Here is a 15,956-nt window from a genome sequence, read left to right on the forward strand (position 1 = left end):
AGCACACACAAGTGGGCAGAGGGGCAGAGGGTAGAGGGAAAAGCAGGCTCCTGGCTGAGCAGGGAGCCCAATGCATGACTCTATCCCAGAACCTGGGATCATGACCTGAGCCAAAGGCAGATGCTTAACTGACTGAGCCACCCAGACACGTCTATTATTTCATTCTTATGAGGCCTATGGAAAGAGTTAATCAAAATAAAGATGTTTACCAAAAAGAGCTCTTGTTTTCATATGTTTTTTATGGCAAAAGTGTGTCATAAAAAATGAAGCATTGCTATCACATTATTATTAGGGTTTTTTTAATGATTTTATTTATTTATTTGACAGACAGAGATCACAAGTAAGCAGAGAGACAGGCAGAGAGATGGGGGGGAGCAGCCTCCCTGTTGAGCAGAGAGCCCCATGCGGGGCTCGATCCCAGGACCCTGGATTGAGCCCCAGGACCCTGGGATCATGACCTGAGCCGAAGGTAGAGGCTTTAACCCACTGAGCCACCCAGGTGCCCCATATCATTAGGTATATTTGATGCATTTAAAAGAAAGTAATGCGAGTAGAAATACAGAAAAATGTAGGCCAACATATAAGAAGACAAACGGATAGTCAGTGAAAGGACATGAGGGAAGAGCAATGGGAATCAGATTTCATGTAGGTTTTTCAGTTCTAAGAGGTCTCAGTTCCACTGCCCCACACTGGAGAGGTAAATACACAAGCCAGCCTATGGGAACAGTGGCAGCTGGAGTGCACCTGACCCCTGCAAGGAGGGAACGCAATATTCAATCTCGCCTCATTATCTGAGCTCAGTGTGTCCTGGTCTTCAGTCTATTATTTTCTCAAGAGAATCTATAAATCTGGATTTTCATGGGAATGCCAAAACCCAGTATGTCTGTAGTGTGTAATGGACTGTGATACCCAGTTTTGTTGGGCAGGGATAGTTAAAAATAATGGTGAGTTAGCATATTAAGTCAGGCTTTCGCCATAAATAAAGGAATGGGCAGAGGAAGCCAGCCTGTTATGTTTCTGTAAATAAGGTTTGCTAAGAACACAGTCACATCCATTTATTTCCACGTCGTCTGTGCCTGCTTTTGTGCTACGACGGAGCTTAAAATACTTATCATCTGGCCCTTTATGGAAAAAGTTCACCAACCGTGATAATATTTTGATCTTTAACAGATGCAAGTCTCTGTTGAATTTTGTCCTAAGAGGGTTCTACTGGATTTTACCGTCAAGTTGTTTTAACCAAAAAAAAATTTTTTTGGCAGAATGTATGTTGTTAGGCTATTTAATATAATTGTTTTGCATTAGAAATTTAATTCAATTGAATCTAATAGAAAATGATTGTTAGCAACGTTTAGTAAAATTTCTCCTCCATATTTATTGACTTCCGTAGATCATAGATAAGTGTTTTAAGAAATAAACTAAGGGGCACATGGGTGGCCCAGTAATTCAAATATACAACTCTTGATCTCAGCTCAGGTCTTGATTTCAGGGTCATGAGTTCATGACCATCATGTTGGATGCTAAGTAAGCTGTAATAAATAGGGTCAGAAATGCTTTTTATATGGTTATGCACAAAAAGTACAGTTAAAGAGGATTACAAATCTCATGTAGTAAACCATGAAGAGGAGAAATTGCTTTAAGATGGCGCCATCTAGAGGTAGAAAATATAATTTCCCACGAACCTTACCAGAGTAGAAAAGCCCTGCAGTCCGTTGGTTATTTTTGAGGTCTGTTCTGTGTCTGTGAAGAAGGGGTGTGGGGACAGTGGGGCTCAGAGGCAACAAACTGGTGGCTACTACATCATCAAAATGAACTTTTTTTTAAAAGATTTTATTTATTTATTTGACAGAGAAAGAGAGCAGAAGTAGGCAGAGTAGCTGGGTGAGGGATAAGCAGGCTTTCCACTGAGCAGGGAACCAGATGCGGGGCTCGATCCCAGGACCCTGAGATCATGACCTGAGCTGAAGGCAGCTGTTTAACCGACTGAGTCACCTAGGCGCCCCAAAATGAACTTCTTAATAGAAGGATTTTTCTAGCAGTGGTCCTGATGGTGCTTCGATTTGAGTGCTTTTGATATTATGAGTCATTACTTTCTTATATGATGTTCAGTCAGAACAAACTTTCTTGTTTCCTGAATGCCTCCTTTCAGCTCACTCTGAAAGCATTGTAAGGTGTGGGTTTTAGACACCTGCTCTATACATATTTGAACATTCTGGTCTAATCTTTTTTTAATAACATTGTATTTATTTATTTACTTGCTTATTTACGTATTTATTTATTTGAGAGAGAAAGAGTGTGTGTGTGTGTGTGTGTGTGAGCAGGGGGAGGGGGAGAATCTCAAGCAGACTCCCCACTAAGCAGAGAGCCAACACAGGGCTCAAACTCACGACCCCGAGATCATGACCTCAGCTGAAACCACAAACCTAAAGCCCAACCAAATGAGCTATCCAGGTGCCCCAGTTCACATCCAATCTTCCGTAGTGTAGTGGTTATCACGTTCGCCTAACAAGCACCCACATTATACGTCAAGTCTTCCTTGTAGAATTTTTAAAGAACCTCTATATTCATTCTCTAAGTTGGTTTAGACTGAAATATATATATATATATATATATATATATTTTTTTTTTTTTTTTTTTAATCTGTGCATAAGGGACATCTGGGTGGCTCAGTTGGTTGAGCACCAGACTCTTGGTTTTGGCTCAGCTCATGATCTCAGGGTCAAGAGAGGGAGCCCCTTATCCAGCTCAGCTTCATGCTCAGAGGGAAGTCAGCTTCCCCTCTCCCTCTCCCTCCACCCCTACTCCTGCCCATGCACACCCGCACATGCTCTCTGTCTCTCTAAAATAAATAGATCTTTTAAAAAAACCTTTGCATGCAACTTCAAATAGAAAAAAATACCTTGGCACAAATAATACAATCATTTGTTGAACATAATTTTAAAAAGATAATCATTTGTAGAATTAAATAAATCACCCATTTATATTGACTATAAGTTTTCTTTGGCTACTAAAAGAGAACTTTTTAAAAGTTCAGCATAATTTTATTTATAGCTGATTCCTTATGTTGTACAACTGAAAAGCAGTTTTTTATGTTGTCATAAGAGTTGTCATAGGAGTTGTATTACTCTACTTTGACTTCCCATGTTTTTTTTACTACCTGGTTCTAGCAAACACTTAATTTTCTAGGTACCCCCTCCCCACACCCATAACCACTGTGTGTCCCATTTAACCCTTCTTCTCTAGGAATAACATTTGTCATTTTAAAAACTCAGTTCCAGTGACTGCCCCAGGGGAAGTCTAGGAAAATACTGGAACTTTTTTTATTTTATTTTATTTATTTGTTAAACAGAGATCACAAGTAGGCAGAGAGGCAGGTAGGTGGGGGGTGAGGCAGGGAGCAGGCTCCCTGCTGAGCAAAGAGCCTGACGTGTGGCTTGATCCCAAGACCCTGAGATCCTGACCTGAGCTGACCTGAGCTGAAGGCAGAAGCCTAACCCACTGAGCCACCCAGGTGCCCCAAAATAACTGGAACTCTTGTGTTTAAGTATCACTGAATTATCAAGCTCTTATGAAGCTTTCAAAGAAGCTCCATTTTTAGAAAAAAAAACACTAAATTTGCTTTTACCTACTCCTCTAAAGATAGAGTGAAGGATTAATTTTTAAGAAGGGGTTGCTTTTGAAAACACAAAGCACCATGTAAATCTCTCAAAATCACAAGTATGGATGGGCCGCCTGGGTGGCTCAGTCTGATAAGAGCTCACTATTAATTTTGGCTCAGGTCATGATCTCAGGGTCATGGGATGGAGCCCTGCACTCAGTAGGGAGTCTGCTTCTCTCCCTCTTCCCCTCCCCCAGCTCATGCTCTCTTTCTCTCTCTCTAAAATAAATACGTACATTTTGTTTTGTTTTGTTTTTTGACGGAGTGAGAAAGAGAGCACAAGCAGGGGGAGTGGTAGGCAGACAGAGAGGGAGAAGCAGCCTCCCTGCTGAACAGAGGGACCCTGATGTGGGACTCAATCCCAGGACCCCAGAATCATGACCTGAGCCGAAGGCAGATGCTTAACCCACTGAGCCACCCAGGCACCCTAAATAAATCTTTAAATAAATATATACATATATATTTGACTGCTGAAGAGTAACTTGAAAACTATACAAAAGGAATTACAGACTTGCTATGACTGATTTAATTTAAGTACTCCCATTGAGAGAGACAGACACAGACAGACAGAGAAAATGCTAAGACAGTAGAATCTTCTAGGATATAAGCACTTTTAATATCAGAAATAAATATCAAGAATATGGTAGCACAGCATGCATCAGCATGAACGAGAGCAAAACCTAACATTTTCAGTCAATACTCTTCATTAAATACAAATCCTTTAGATTTTTAGTCAGTAAACTGGTAATTTTATCTCAACAACTTATGTGCATACTTTTTTTGATAGCTAAACATAATTTTTAAAGGGGATTAGACCATTCTCATTTTCTTCTATTCTGTAGAGAATGAGTTTGAACCCAACCATTTATTCTTTTTAAATATTTTATTTATTTATTTGAGAGAATATGAGAGAGAGGGCAAGAGAGAGGGAGAAAGAAAAAGAGCCTGTGGCTCAGTCCGGGAAGCATCTTGATTTTGGCTTAGGTCATGATCTCGGGGGTCCTGGGATCAAGCCCCATATAAGGCTTCCTGCTCAGCGGGGAGTCTGCTTCTCCCTCTCCCTCTCCCACCTGCTCATACTCTCTCTCTCAAAAAAATAAGTAAAATCTTAAAACACACACACACACACACACACACACACACACAGAGGAAGACAAATACCATATGGTTTCACTTACATGTGGCATCTAAAAAACCAATGAATGAGCAAACAAAAATGAATGAGCAAACAAAACAGAATCACACATAAAAATACAAAGAACAAGCTGGTGGTTGCCAGAGAGGGAAGAGCAAAAATGGGTAAAGGGGAGTGGGAGATACCTGTTTCCAGTTATAGAAAGAGTAAGTCGCATTAGTAAGATGTACAGCATAGGGAGTGTAGTCAATGGGACTCTAATAGTGTTGTATGGTGACAGATGGTAACATAGGACAATGAATCAGTGTGTTGTACACTTGAAATTGTCACATTGTGTGTCAAATACACTCAAATTTTAACAAATTTTTTTCAACACTATATATATATATTTTTTTTTAAAGATTTATTTATTTATTTATTTGACAGACAGAGATCCCAAGTAGGCAGAGAGGCAGACAGAGAGGGCGGGGGAAGCAGGTTCCTTGCCAAGCAGGGAGCCCGACGTGGGGCTCGATCCCAGGACTCTGGGATCAGGACCCGAGCCAAAGGCAGAGGCTTTAACCCACTGAGCCACCCAGGCGCCCCTACACTACATATTTTTTTTTATAATTTTATTTTATTTTTTTTAATACACTATATATTTTTAAGTAGGCTCCATGCCCAATGTAGGGCTTGAACTCGGAGTCCTGAGATCAAGTGTCACATATGCTCTACCAACTGAGCCCGCCAGATGCCCCTTAAAATATATATATATATATATATATTTTAATCACATGGCACTAAGAAGTAAGTTTATAGTATGCCTCCACTTGTGTTTTGTGAAGAGGGACAGATATGTGCTTGTATTCACTTCTTTTATATAAATAAAATATTTCTAGAATAACCCATCCATCATTAACTACTAACAGTTTTCTCTGAAGAATGAAAATAGAGAACAGGGTATGTGAGGTAGGAGGACACTTTTATATCATTTGAATATTTTATTTTGTGTGTGTTTGTGAATCTACTGCTTTAAATCTACCTATTTTTTAATTTTTTATTTATTTTTTAAATTTTATGTATTTATTTGTCAGAGAGCGAGGGAGAAAGTACACAGGCAGAGGGAGCACGAGAGAGAAGCAGACTCCACTGAGCAGGGAGCCTGATACAGGACTCGATTCCAGGACCCTGGGATCATGACCTGAGATGAAAGCAGACACTTAACCCACTGAGCCACTGAGCCACCCAGGCGTCCCTCTACCTGATTCCTTTTTTAAAAGATTTTAGGGGCGCCTGGTGGCTTCGAGGGTTAAGCCTCTGCATTCGGCTCAGGTCAGAGTCCTGGGATCGAGCTCCGCATCGGGCTCTCTGCTGAGTGGGGAGCCTGCTTCCCTGCCCCCTCTCTGTGCCTGCCTCTCTGCCTGCTTGTGATCTGTCCGTAGAATAAATAAAATCTTTTTTTTTTAAGGATTTTATTTATTTATTTATTTATTTATTTATTTATTTATCTGAGAGCGAGAGAGCTAGCAAGGTGAGGGAGAGGGATAAGCAGACTCTGCGCTCAGCCGAGTGTGGAGCCCAAGGGAGGCCTCTAAGTGGGACTCAAACTCAGGACCCTGAGATCATGACCTGAGTTGAAATCAAGAGTCAGACACTTAATTGACTGAGCCTCCCAGGCATTCCTAAAATCTACCTGAATTCTTTGAGAGGAGCTCCAGCTTCTAGTTTCCACTGAAAATGCATCAAATAATACATCTTTTGTTACAAGTTGCAACCATACTGCTTGAGGTTTATCCAACCTTCTCATTTAAGGAACTCCGTGAACCCTGGGTGCCAACTTTCCAGCTTCAAGAGGCTGAGCCTAAGCAAGAGTCGTTGACCAGAGTCCCTGCGGAGATGAGCAGAGGCGCCCAGCTCGCTAGTTCTTTATCTGCTCGCCAGGCGGTGCCCCTCGTTCTAAGATACAATCTCAGATTCTCGCTAGAGAGGAAACGGCTGACCTCATCAAAGGTGTCCTATCCTCTTCGGTGGAACTCGATACTTCCCCTGAAAGGATGTGTCTCGGTGGAACTCGATACTTCCCCTGAAAGGATGTGTCTGAAACTGAACTACAGCAACAAATACATTTCAGTTTAAAATAACGACCCTTTTCTCAAAATAAAAATTAATATTCATTCACATGAATTTGAGCTATGGTTACTAGCATAGAACTATCTCCAAAATATATAATAAAAACGCAAATTTTATGTTTTTTAAGATATTTATTTATTGATTAGACAGAGGGGGAGAGAGCACAATAGGCAGAGTATCAGGCAGAGGGAGAGGGAGAAGCAGGCTCAGTGTTGAGGGGCTCAATTTCAGAACCCTGGGATCATGACCCGAGCCAAGGGCAGTCACCTAATCAACTGAGCCACCCAGGTGCCCTCAAAAAAGCAAATTTTAATACAATAGATACATATGGCTGTGAGTTAAAAAATTTAAAGTCCAAACTAATGTTATATAATAAGAATATATCTATATAACTTATATAATTTTTTGATGTATTGTTCATTGTCTAGATTTTGGTAAAAATAGAAAATTTTAGGGAAAGAAATTGCAAATAAACCACAACACTTCCCCGACAGAATAATTCCTGTCACCGTATCTGTAGATTTCCTTCCAGCTTCTCTCTTTCATCTGTCCTATGTGTGTGTTTGGATAAAGATACAGATATTACAGTTGTAATTCTGCTTCACTCTCTTAGCACTGTATTATAAGCGTTTTCCATGTCAATAAATAGTACTTGAAAACACATTTTTAAGTGTTAAGTACTATTCCTTTATATTAAAATAGCATAATTTCTTTAGCTATCTTCCTATTTTTGCTCATTTCCTTTTTTCTGCTCTTTCTCTTGAAGAATAGCCTGATATGCAAAATGTGTCTGTACTTTTAATCATTTCCACTAGAAAATTGTCTAGAAGTAGGATTAGTTGGTCAGTAATTGCGAAAATTTTAAAGAAACATTAGGCCTTATTTCTCTCCTAAAAGGGGTTGTACTAATCACTGTGTCAGCATACACTCCTACCAAGCCTATAGGTTTGCTTGATGTATCTTTTCCATCTCCCAACACTGGATATAACTCTCTTTAAAATTCTATACGATGGGGGCACCTGGGTGGCTCAGTGGGTTAAAGCCTCTGCTTTCAGCTCAGGTCATGGTCCCAGGGTCCTGGGATCAAGCCCCGCATCGGGCTCTCTGCTCAGCAGGGAGCCTGCTTCCCTCTCTCTCTGCCTGTGTATCTGCCTACTTGTGATCTCTGTCTGTGAAATAAATAAAATATTTTTTTAAAAAATTCTATACGATGGATTATTATGCCTCCATCAGAAAGGATGAATACCCAACTTTTGTAGCAACATGGACAGGACTGGAAGAGATTATGCTGAGTGAATAAGTCAAGCAGAAAAAATCAAGTATCATATGGTTTCACTTATTTGTGGAGCATAACAAAGAACATGGAGGACATGGGGAGATGGAGAGGAGAAGGGAGTTGAGGGAAATTGGAAGGGGAAATGAACCATGAGAGACTATGGACTCTGAAAAACAACCTGAGGGTTTTGAAGGGGTGGGGGGTGGGAGGTTGGGGAACCAGGTGGTGGGTAATAGGGAGGGCACGTACTGCATGGAGCACTGGGTGTGATGCCAAAACAATGAATACCGTTACGCTGAAAAGAAATTTAAAAAAAAATAATAAAAAAAATTCTAGGGGCGCCTGGGTGGCTCAGTGGGTTAAAGCCTCTGCCTTCGGCTCAGGTCATGATCCCAGGGTCCTGGGATCGAGCCCCACATCGGGCTCTCTGCTCCGCGGGGAGCCTGCTTCCTCCTCTCTCTCTCTGCCTGACTCTCTGCCTAGTTGTGATTTCTTTTTGTCAAATAAATAAATAATTTTAAAAAAATTCTATACTAGGGGGCATCTGGGTGGCTGAGTCAGTTGGGCATCTGCCTTCTACTTGTGTGGTGGTCTCAAGGGCCTGGGATCGAGCCCCATGTTCAGGCACCCTACTCAGCGGGAAGCCTGCCTCCTCCCTCTCCCTTTGCCCTTCCCACTCCTACCCTCCTGCTCATGCTCTCTCTCTGTCAAATAAATAAATAAAGTCTTTTAAAAATAAAACAAAATAAAATAAAATTCTGTACTAGGAGCATCTGGCTCGCTCAGTTGGTAGAGCACACTAATCCTGATCTTGAGGTTGTGAGTTCAAGCCCCGTGTCGGGTGTAGAGATTACTTAAAAATAAAATCTTTTAAAAATTAATAATAATAGGGCGCCTGGGTGGCTCAGTGGGTTAAGCCGCTGCCTTCGGCTTAGGTCATGATCTCGGGGTCCTGGGATCAAGTCCCACATCGGGCTCTCTGCTCAGCAGGGAGCCTGCTTCCCTCTCTCTCTCTCTGCCTGCCTCTCTATCTACTTGTGATCTGTCTCTGTCAAATAAATGTTAAAAAAAAATTAATAATAATAAAATTCAGTACTAAACACACATGCACACACATCACCCTTAATTTAAATTTCGTTAAATACTATAGATATTGAAAAAGGTTTATGTTTACTGACTGTCTGTATTTCTACATTGTTAACATTCAAGATTTGTATCTATTTCCCGAAAAAGAACAGTTATTTCCCCTCTGAGCATATGGGTGTGTTTTCTAGGCGCTAAGAGACCAATTACACGCAGTTACCACAAGAGGTCGCGAGCACACAAATGATATTAAAATCTGAGGCTTGCTGGACTTAACTCCCAACCCTCAGCATCTTCATGAATGAACAGGTTCATTAATTCTGATATTAAGGGTCTCCAAACAATTGTTCTGGCCTGTTAAGAACAGGCCTCTGCCACAGACAAATTAGTGAAGAGAGCAAGAGACAGTAGCTTAGTAATTCAGAAAGCTTGACGCTGCGCACTTGAACTTCTCTGCACACCACCTGCCCCAATCTCCTACAAATTGACTTTTCTTGTTAAATATGGTCACTCTTAAATCTCAAAAGACATGTAGTCACTTTAAGTCTGAGATGCCCGTTGGTCATTCGTTTGATTGTTCAGCAATTCTCATTGTGCTTAACTAGAATGATGTCTTTTTTTTTTTTTTTTTTAATTTATTTGACAGACAGATCACAAGTAGGCAGAGAGGCAGGTAGAGAGAGAGAGGGAAGCAGGAGAGCCTGATGCGGGGCTCGATCCCAGGACCCTGAGATCATGACCTGAGCTGAAGGGTGAAGCTTAACCTACCCAGCCACCCAGGCGCCCCCCCCCTTTTTTTTAACTCAGCAAATAATAATTGTACCACTGTCCTAGGTACTGGGAATATAATGATGAGCTTCCCCCTCTATCTCTCTCTGCCTGCCTCTCTGCCTACTTGTGACTTCTCTCTCTGTCAAATAAATAAAATATTTTAAAAAAAAGGAAAGAGGTATTAACTGTAAAATATGGGGGCCCCTCTGTACATTGGTCCACTCTACAAAGGAGCGATCGTTCCAAATGGGGCCAGATTCATGGGTTCAGAGAGTATTTACTTTCGACTCACACTGAAATAGGGTCTCCACCGTTGGGGAGCTCAGGGTTCCAGGGAGCCCGTAACAAGAGTGCAGTGTGAGAAGTGCCACTTAAGATGGAGGGGAACCCCAGGAAACTAGAGGAGAGAGAAGAGACCGGGAAAGACTTGAGAAGAACCCGCACCCCCACAGAAGTCGCTGATTTGAAGAACGCTGGATTTGAGTTGGGAAGGGAAGGGGACGGGCAGTTCAGGTAAGGCAGCAGGTACAAGTGTGTGCACTTGTGACATCGTCAGTTCTGGGATGTGCAGGGGTGGCTGGAGCCCCAGGCGCTTGCAGGAGACGAAGATGCGAGAGAGACATGGGGCCAGATCCCAAAGGGCTTTGTGTGCTGAGCCGGGAACTGGAATTTTATCCCAAAAGCCATGGTTACCGCTAAAACAAGCAAGGGAGTGACAGGATCTGATTAGAATGATGCCTCTAGCGGGCACCTGGAGAAGGCTTTCCAGGAAGGGGCGGGATTAGCAACGGTGGAACAAGCTGGGCGGCAGCGTGGACATTATCCATGACCTAACCTTCATGCATCCTCCATGTCCTCTCTGTGAACAACAAGGAAAAGAACACGCCGCTACATATCTACTTCCTATCGTCCCCTGCAACTGCTGTGACAAGTGTTGTGGCAAAAGTGGAATTCTGTTGGGAATTTCTAGAAATGTTTTACTTCTCTGATCAAGGAGCTGCCTTCCGTTCTCTCCACTTCTTCCCACCTGGAACGCGGAGATGAATCTGGAGGTTAGTCCTTCCTAACTTCTTCTTTTTTTTTTTTTTTTAAAGATTTATTTTTTTGACAGATAGAGATTACAAGTAGGCAGAGAGGCAGGCAGAGAGAGAGAGAGAGAGGAGGAAGCAGGCTCCCAGCCAAGCAGAGAGCCCGATGCGGGGCTTGATCCCAGGACTCTGGGATCATGACCTGAGCCGAATGCAGAGGCTTTAACCCGCTGAGCCACCCAGGCGCCCCTTTCCTTCCTAACTTCTTAAGATACTGTACCAACTCGGTACTGTTAACTTCTGTTTGGTTAGTCGTAAAAGTAACCAAACTTCTGTTTGGTTACTTGGGTTTCTGTTATATGCAGCCAAATAGAGACCTGATATGATTGGGCTTTTTTTTTAATTTCCAACTTTTATTTAAATTCTGGTTAGTTAACATGTATAGTAATACTGGATGCACATGTAGAATTTAATGGTTCATCACTTACATGGAACACCCAGTGCTCATCACCCCAAGTGTCCTCCCGAATGCCCATCCCCCATCTAGCCCATCCCCCGTCCTGATGCGGTAGTTATTACAGCAGTTCAGTTAAAGAAGTAATGAGAACCCAGTCACCAAAATGACCTAAAGCAGGGAAATGAAGCTAGAGGTGACAGGGTTAATTCACAAGCAGGAAGCAGAATCAATAGCACTTGCTGACTAATTAGATATGCCTCCTGGGATTTTCATCAGAGAGATGACTTTTCTCTTCCTGAGTTGCAGGACCATGTACCACACCGTCCTCCTCCTTTTCCACCACCCCACCCCCCACCCACTGTCTTTTTCTCTCCCAGCATTTTCCCTTCCCCACTTCGAGAAGCTGACCAGGATTTTATGTGTCCTTGTTCAGGGGCTTGTGTATAGTTGGCCCTAAAAAAGATGTTCCATAAGATAGTCCCCTTTCCTCTCGCCCTTCAGTGCAAAAAAATCAAACCCACGAGGGCAGCTGGAGAGATTTCCGGAGACTGAAAGGCGGGAGTTCTCCTCTGGTGTTCCCTGCCTCAGGGAAGGACCCTACCCGGTAGGGCAAGCTGCTGACTGACCTAGAAGTCATCTTTGACTCATCTCTCCTGCATTCTCTCTCATATTTGGCCCATGACCTTGTACTCTGTAGTTTATTCTCTAAATATCACCTGTGTCCCTCTGTTACCCAGAACTGGGTTTGCCTCTTTGTGGGTATCCAACCAAGAGACCAAACTGAGCCAAAGAACAAGAAAAGGGTTTCTATTTGCAACAAGTAAATAAGAACACCGAAAATATTTCCCAAAACAGTGTCTCCTCAAACAGCAAACACAACAAAACTGGGGCAGTTTTAAGCTAAGGGTACATATGCATTCATGAAAGGGTTGCCCAATGGGAACTCAGTGTGTAGTTGAGGCAAATGTCATCTTAAGGTGGTCTTAGTCATCCAAGTCCTGAGGGCCAGCCGGGGTCAGCATCATCAACTCTCCAGCTCCAGCTGGTCCAGGATCTGAGTGCTGGGAGGAGTTTGGATCCCGCAAAGATAACTCAAGAATGTGCGTCAGGTTAATCTTTACTTTTGAACCAGCACTGGGAGTTTTACCACTGATATATTGTTCCTGATACGGTTAGGCTCTTTGACTGCGGGACAGTGGCCAAGTGTTTTACATTCCTTTGTCCGCTTAAAATCATTAACTCCTGACATCTGTCCTTGTGCAGTTTCAGCATCTCCTAAGACCTTCTCTAAGGAATGTGTTTGGGCAAATAGTGCAGATCAGGTAGGGATCACAAGATGGTCAGGGGCCTACAGGGACTTGGTTAAGTCGAGAAAGCTATGTCCCATCTTTCTTTTTCCAGGGACCTCCAACTCTTTCTGCTCATACCTCTGTTTCTTTTCAGATGCATTGCCACGGTTCTAATCTGAACAAACATTTCAACCCTGGCCTGCTGCAAAATTCATCGTGTCGCCTGACCATAGTCCCTAAAATGATCTTTTCCAGTTTAGAGTATTTTAGAAAAGATACAGATCTTTTCTAAAGGATTTTATTTTAAAGTATGTCTACCCCCGACTTGGAGCTCGAACTTACAACCCTGAGATCAAGAGTTGCTCCACCAACTGAGCCAGTCAGGTGTCCTAGGATACAAATATTTAAACATCTTCCCTTTGCTCTTAAAATAAATAAAATACCTTCACATGCCCTCCAGCGACTGACTTCCCTTGATCACAAGCCTCATATCTTTACCCTCCACTCTCTGCCTGAACTCCCACCATGGTGACCTGACAGCACCTAGAACATTCTTTCCCTCCTCAAGAACTTAGCCTTTTTTGCTATCTGGTAGGGACTGCTTAACTGCCACACATGTGAACACTCACACACACACATACACGTCCTGGCTAACTTCCATTCAACTTCAGACTTCAGTCCAAATGTCATTTCTTCCAAGAAGCTTCCCCCGACCCTACCTCACTGCCCAGCCAGACTAGGAGCCCTGCTTTAAGTCATGGGGTTTTTTCATAGCATGTTTTCAGTATGTATTTGTATGATTATGTAAGAATCACAAGTTCCACAGAAGTAGGGACAGCGTCCATGCTCGCCATCTCTCCAGGGTTTGGTAGCATGCCTGCCCAGAGTGGACACAGGACGGCTATTTTTGAAAACAAAAAATAAAGAAAGGAAAAGAGGGCATCCACAGGAACCATTGGGCTTCTGGCACAAGTGAGTAGGTGAATTGTGAAATTCAGTTCAGTGTAAAACAGTTTAATTCTTACAAAATAAAGCATGAGGATATGTGTATGTGTGATAGAGACTGGGAAGAAATACTTTCTCTTCCGGCTCTCTAAGGACCCCGCAGGCTTCTCTGTGGATGGAATTTGCCATCCTGTTATAACCTGTAGTACACTTGGGCAAAAATAAACCGTGTGAAGTCAGTGTTCTGAAAGCAGGCTGTTTGCTCATTTAGGGGACCTATCTGGACTCTATGTAGACAGTATGATACATTGGAAGGTTATTTGAGATTTTTATAAAGATGACACTTATTGATGATTGGAAAACATGTTATATAGACTTGGGATGATAATGGGGTGTCACTGTAGGTTCCTGAAGTAATAAATGAATCATTTATTTAATGAATAAATCAATGTCTGGTGTTGATAGTTGCTAGTGGTTGATAGCTGTGCATGTATATGGGGACACTGTACTTCCTGCTCAGTTTTGCTGTAAACCTGAAACTGCTCTAAAAAAAAAAAAAAAAAAAAGTCTGGGGCGCCTCCGTGGCTTGTGGGTTAAGCCCCTGCCTTTGGCTCAGGTCATGATCTCAGGGTCCTGGGATGGAGCCCCACATCAGGCTCTCTGCTCGGCAGGGAGTCTGCTTCCCCCTCTCTCTCTGCCTACTTGTGATCTCTCTCTGTCAAATAAATAAATAAATAAAATCTAAAAAAAAAAATAAGATAATTAAAAAAAAAAATTTTGGGGGCGCCTGGGTGGCTCAGTGGGTTAAGCCTCTGCCTTCGGCTCAGGTCATGATCTCAGGGTCCTGGGATCGAGCCCCACATGGGGCTCTCTGCTCAGCAGGGAGCCTGCTTCCCCCTCTCTCTCTACTTGCCTATCTATCTACTTGTGATCTCTCTATATATACCAAATAAATAAAATCTTTAAAAAAAATTTTTTTTTAAGTCTATTAGGGAGTCTGGGTGGCTCAGTCAGTTAAGCCTCTGCCTTTGGCTCACGTCATGATCTCAGGGTCCTGGGATGGAGCCCCATGTCAGGCTCTCTGTATCTGCTTCTCCCTCTACCCCTGCCCCTACCCCTGCCCCTACCCCTGCTTGTGCTCACTCTTGCTCTCAAATAAATAAATAAAATCTTTTAAAAATATGTGCTAAAGATAACTTACAAAAAAGATAAAGTCATGATTCTCATTCAGAAATAAAATGTACACGTGAAAGATTCTGGGTTTGGTTCCCCCCACCCCCGAATTAGGGAATCTGGCAGATGATAAAACTGGAGAAGTCAAAGAACTGACACATTTGGGAAGCAGGAATGGTGCAATGAATGTGCAAATGGAGGGAAAATGAGCTTCCTCCACAGTGGGGGTGGAAGTCAATTGAGCCTCTGTTGAACAGGGCAGAATTTGCATGTTCTGTTATCTACGAGGTGAAGGGTTACAAAATAGCTCCCAGAGAATCAGTAGCTGTGAAGTGTAAGGGTGTATTATTATAGTCTGCCACTGAAGCCCACATTCTCCCAACACAGACATACGACAAACCATTCATGTGATAAGGCCCCACACGGAAGGGTGACCCACTGTGTCCGCACAGGCTGTGTTTAGTCCACTTGGGATTGCTTCTTGGGGACCCCACAGAACTTCTATCTCTGATGGTGGTGGTAGATGTAGGAAAAAATAGCAGCCAGACATTTCTTCTGAAATATCGTATTCATCCCTCAGGAGGTAACAAGGCACTGACTTCCTTATTCCAGACTTTCTTCCTCTTCCTCACCTGAGAGAGAGAGAGAGAGAGAGAGAGAGTGAGCACGGACAGGTGTGCTGGTGAGTAGGGAGAGGTGCAGAGGGAGAGGGAGAGAGAGAATCTCAAGCAGACTCCTCCTTTAGCATGGTGCTCGCTGTGGGGCTCGATCCCACGACCCTGAGATCATGACCAGAGCCATAAACAAGAGTAAGTTGCTCAACTGACTGAACCACCCGGGCACCCCCAGACTTTCTTATTTTTTAAAAATAGTTTTTTTGAGGAATAAATTTATGTACTGTAAAATTCACTTGTTTTAAGCACAGTTCAATGATGATGAGTGAATTTATATAGGCATTCATCCATTTCCACAATCTAGTTTTAGAATATTTTCATGAACCCAAAGAGAACTTCCATGCCCATTTGCAGTCAATCT

The 15,956-nt window shown here is 42.6% G+C and overlaps 1 protein-coding gene across 2 annotated transcripts in view; it reads left to right on the top strand.

Moving 5' to 3' along the window:
* The first annotated feature begins 10,881 nt into the window (after positions 1-10,881).
* Positions 10,882-15,956, top strand: part of FAM169A (family with sequence similarity 169 member A) — a 107,752-nt gene continuing 102,677 nt past the window's right edge. For both annotated transcript variants that reach the window (XM_046000911.1, XM_046000912.1), the window contains exon 1: positions 10,882-11,081. In XM_046000911.1, the coding sequence (XP_045856867.1) occupies positions 11,070-11,081 (12 nt within the window). In that variant the 5' untranslated portion in view covers positions 10,882-11,069. The remainder of the gene's footprint in view (positions 11,082-15,956) is intronic.

Source organism: Meles meles, chromosome 3 (assembly GCF_922984935.1).
Source record: "Meles meles chromosome 3, mMelMel3.1 paternal haplotype, whole genome shotgun sequence".
Lineage (NCBI taxonomy): Eukaryota > Metazoa > Chordata > Mammalia > Carnivora > Mustelidae > Meles > Meles meles.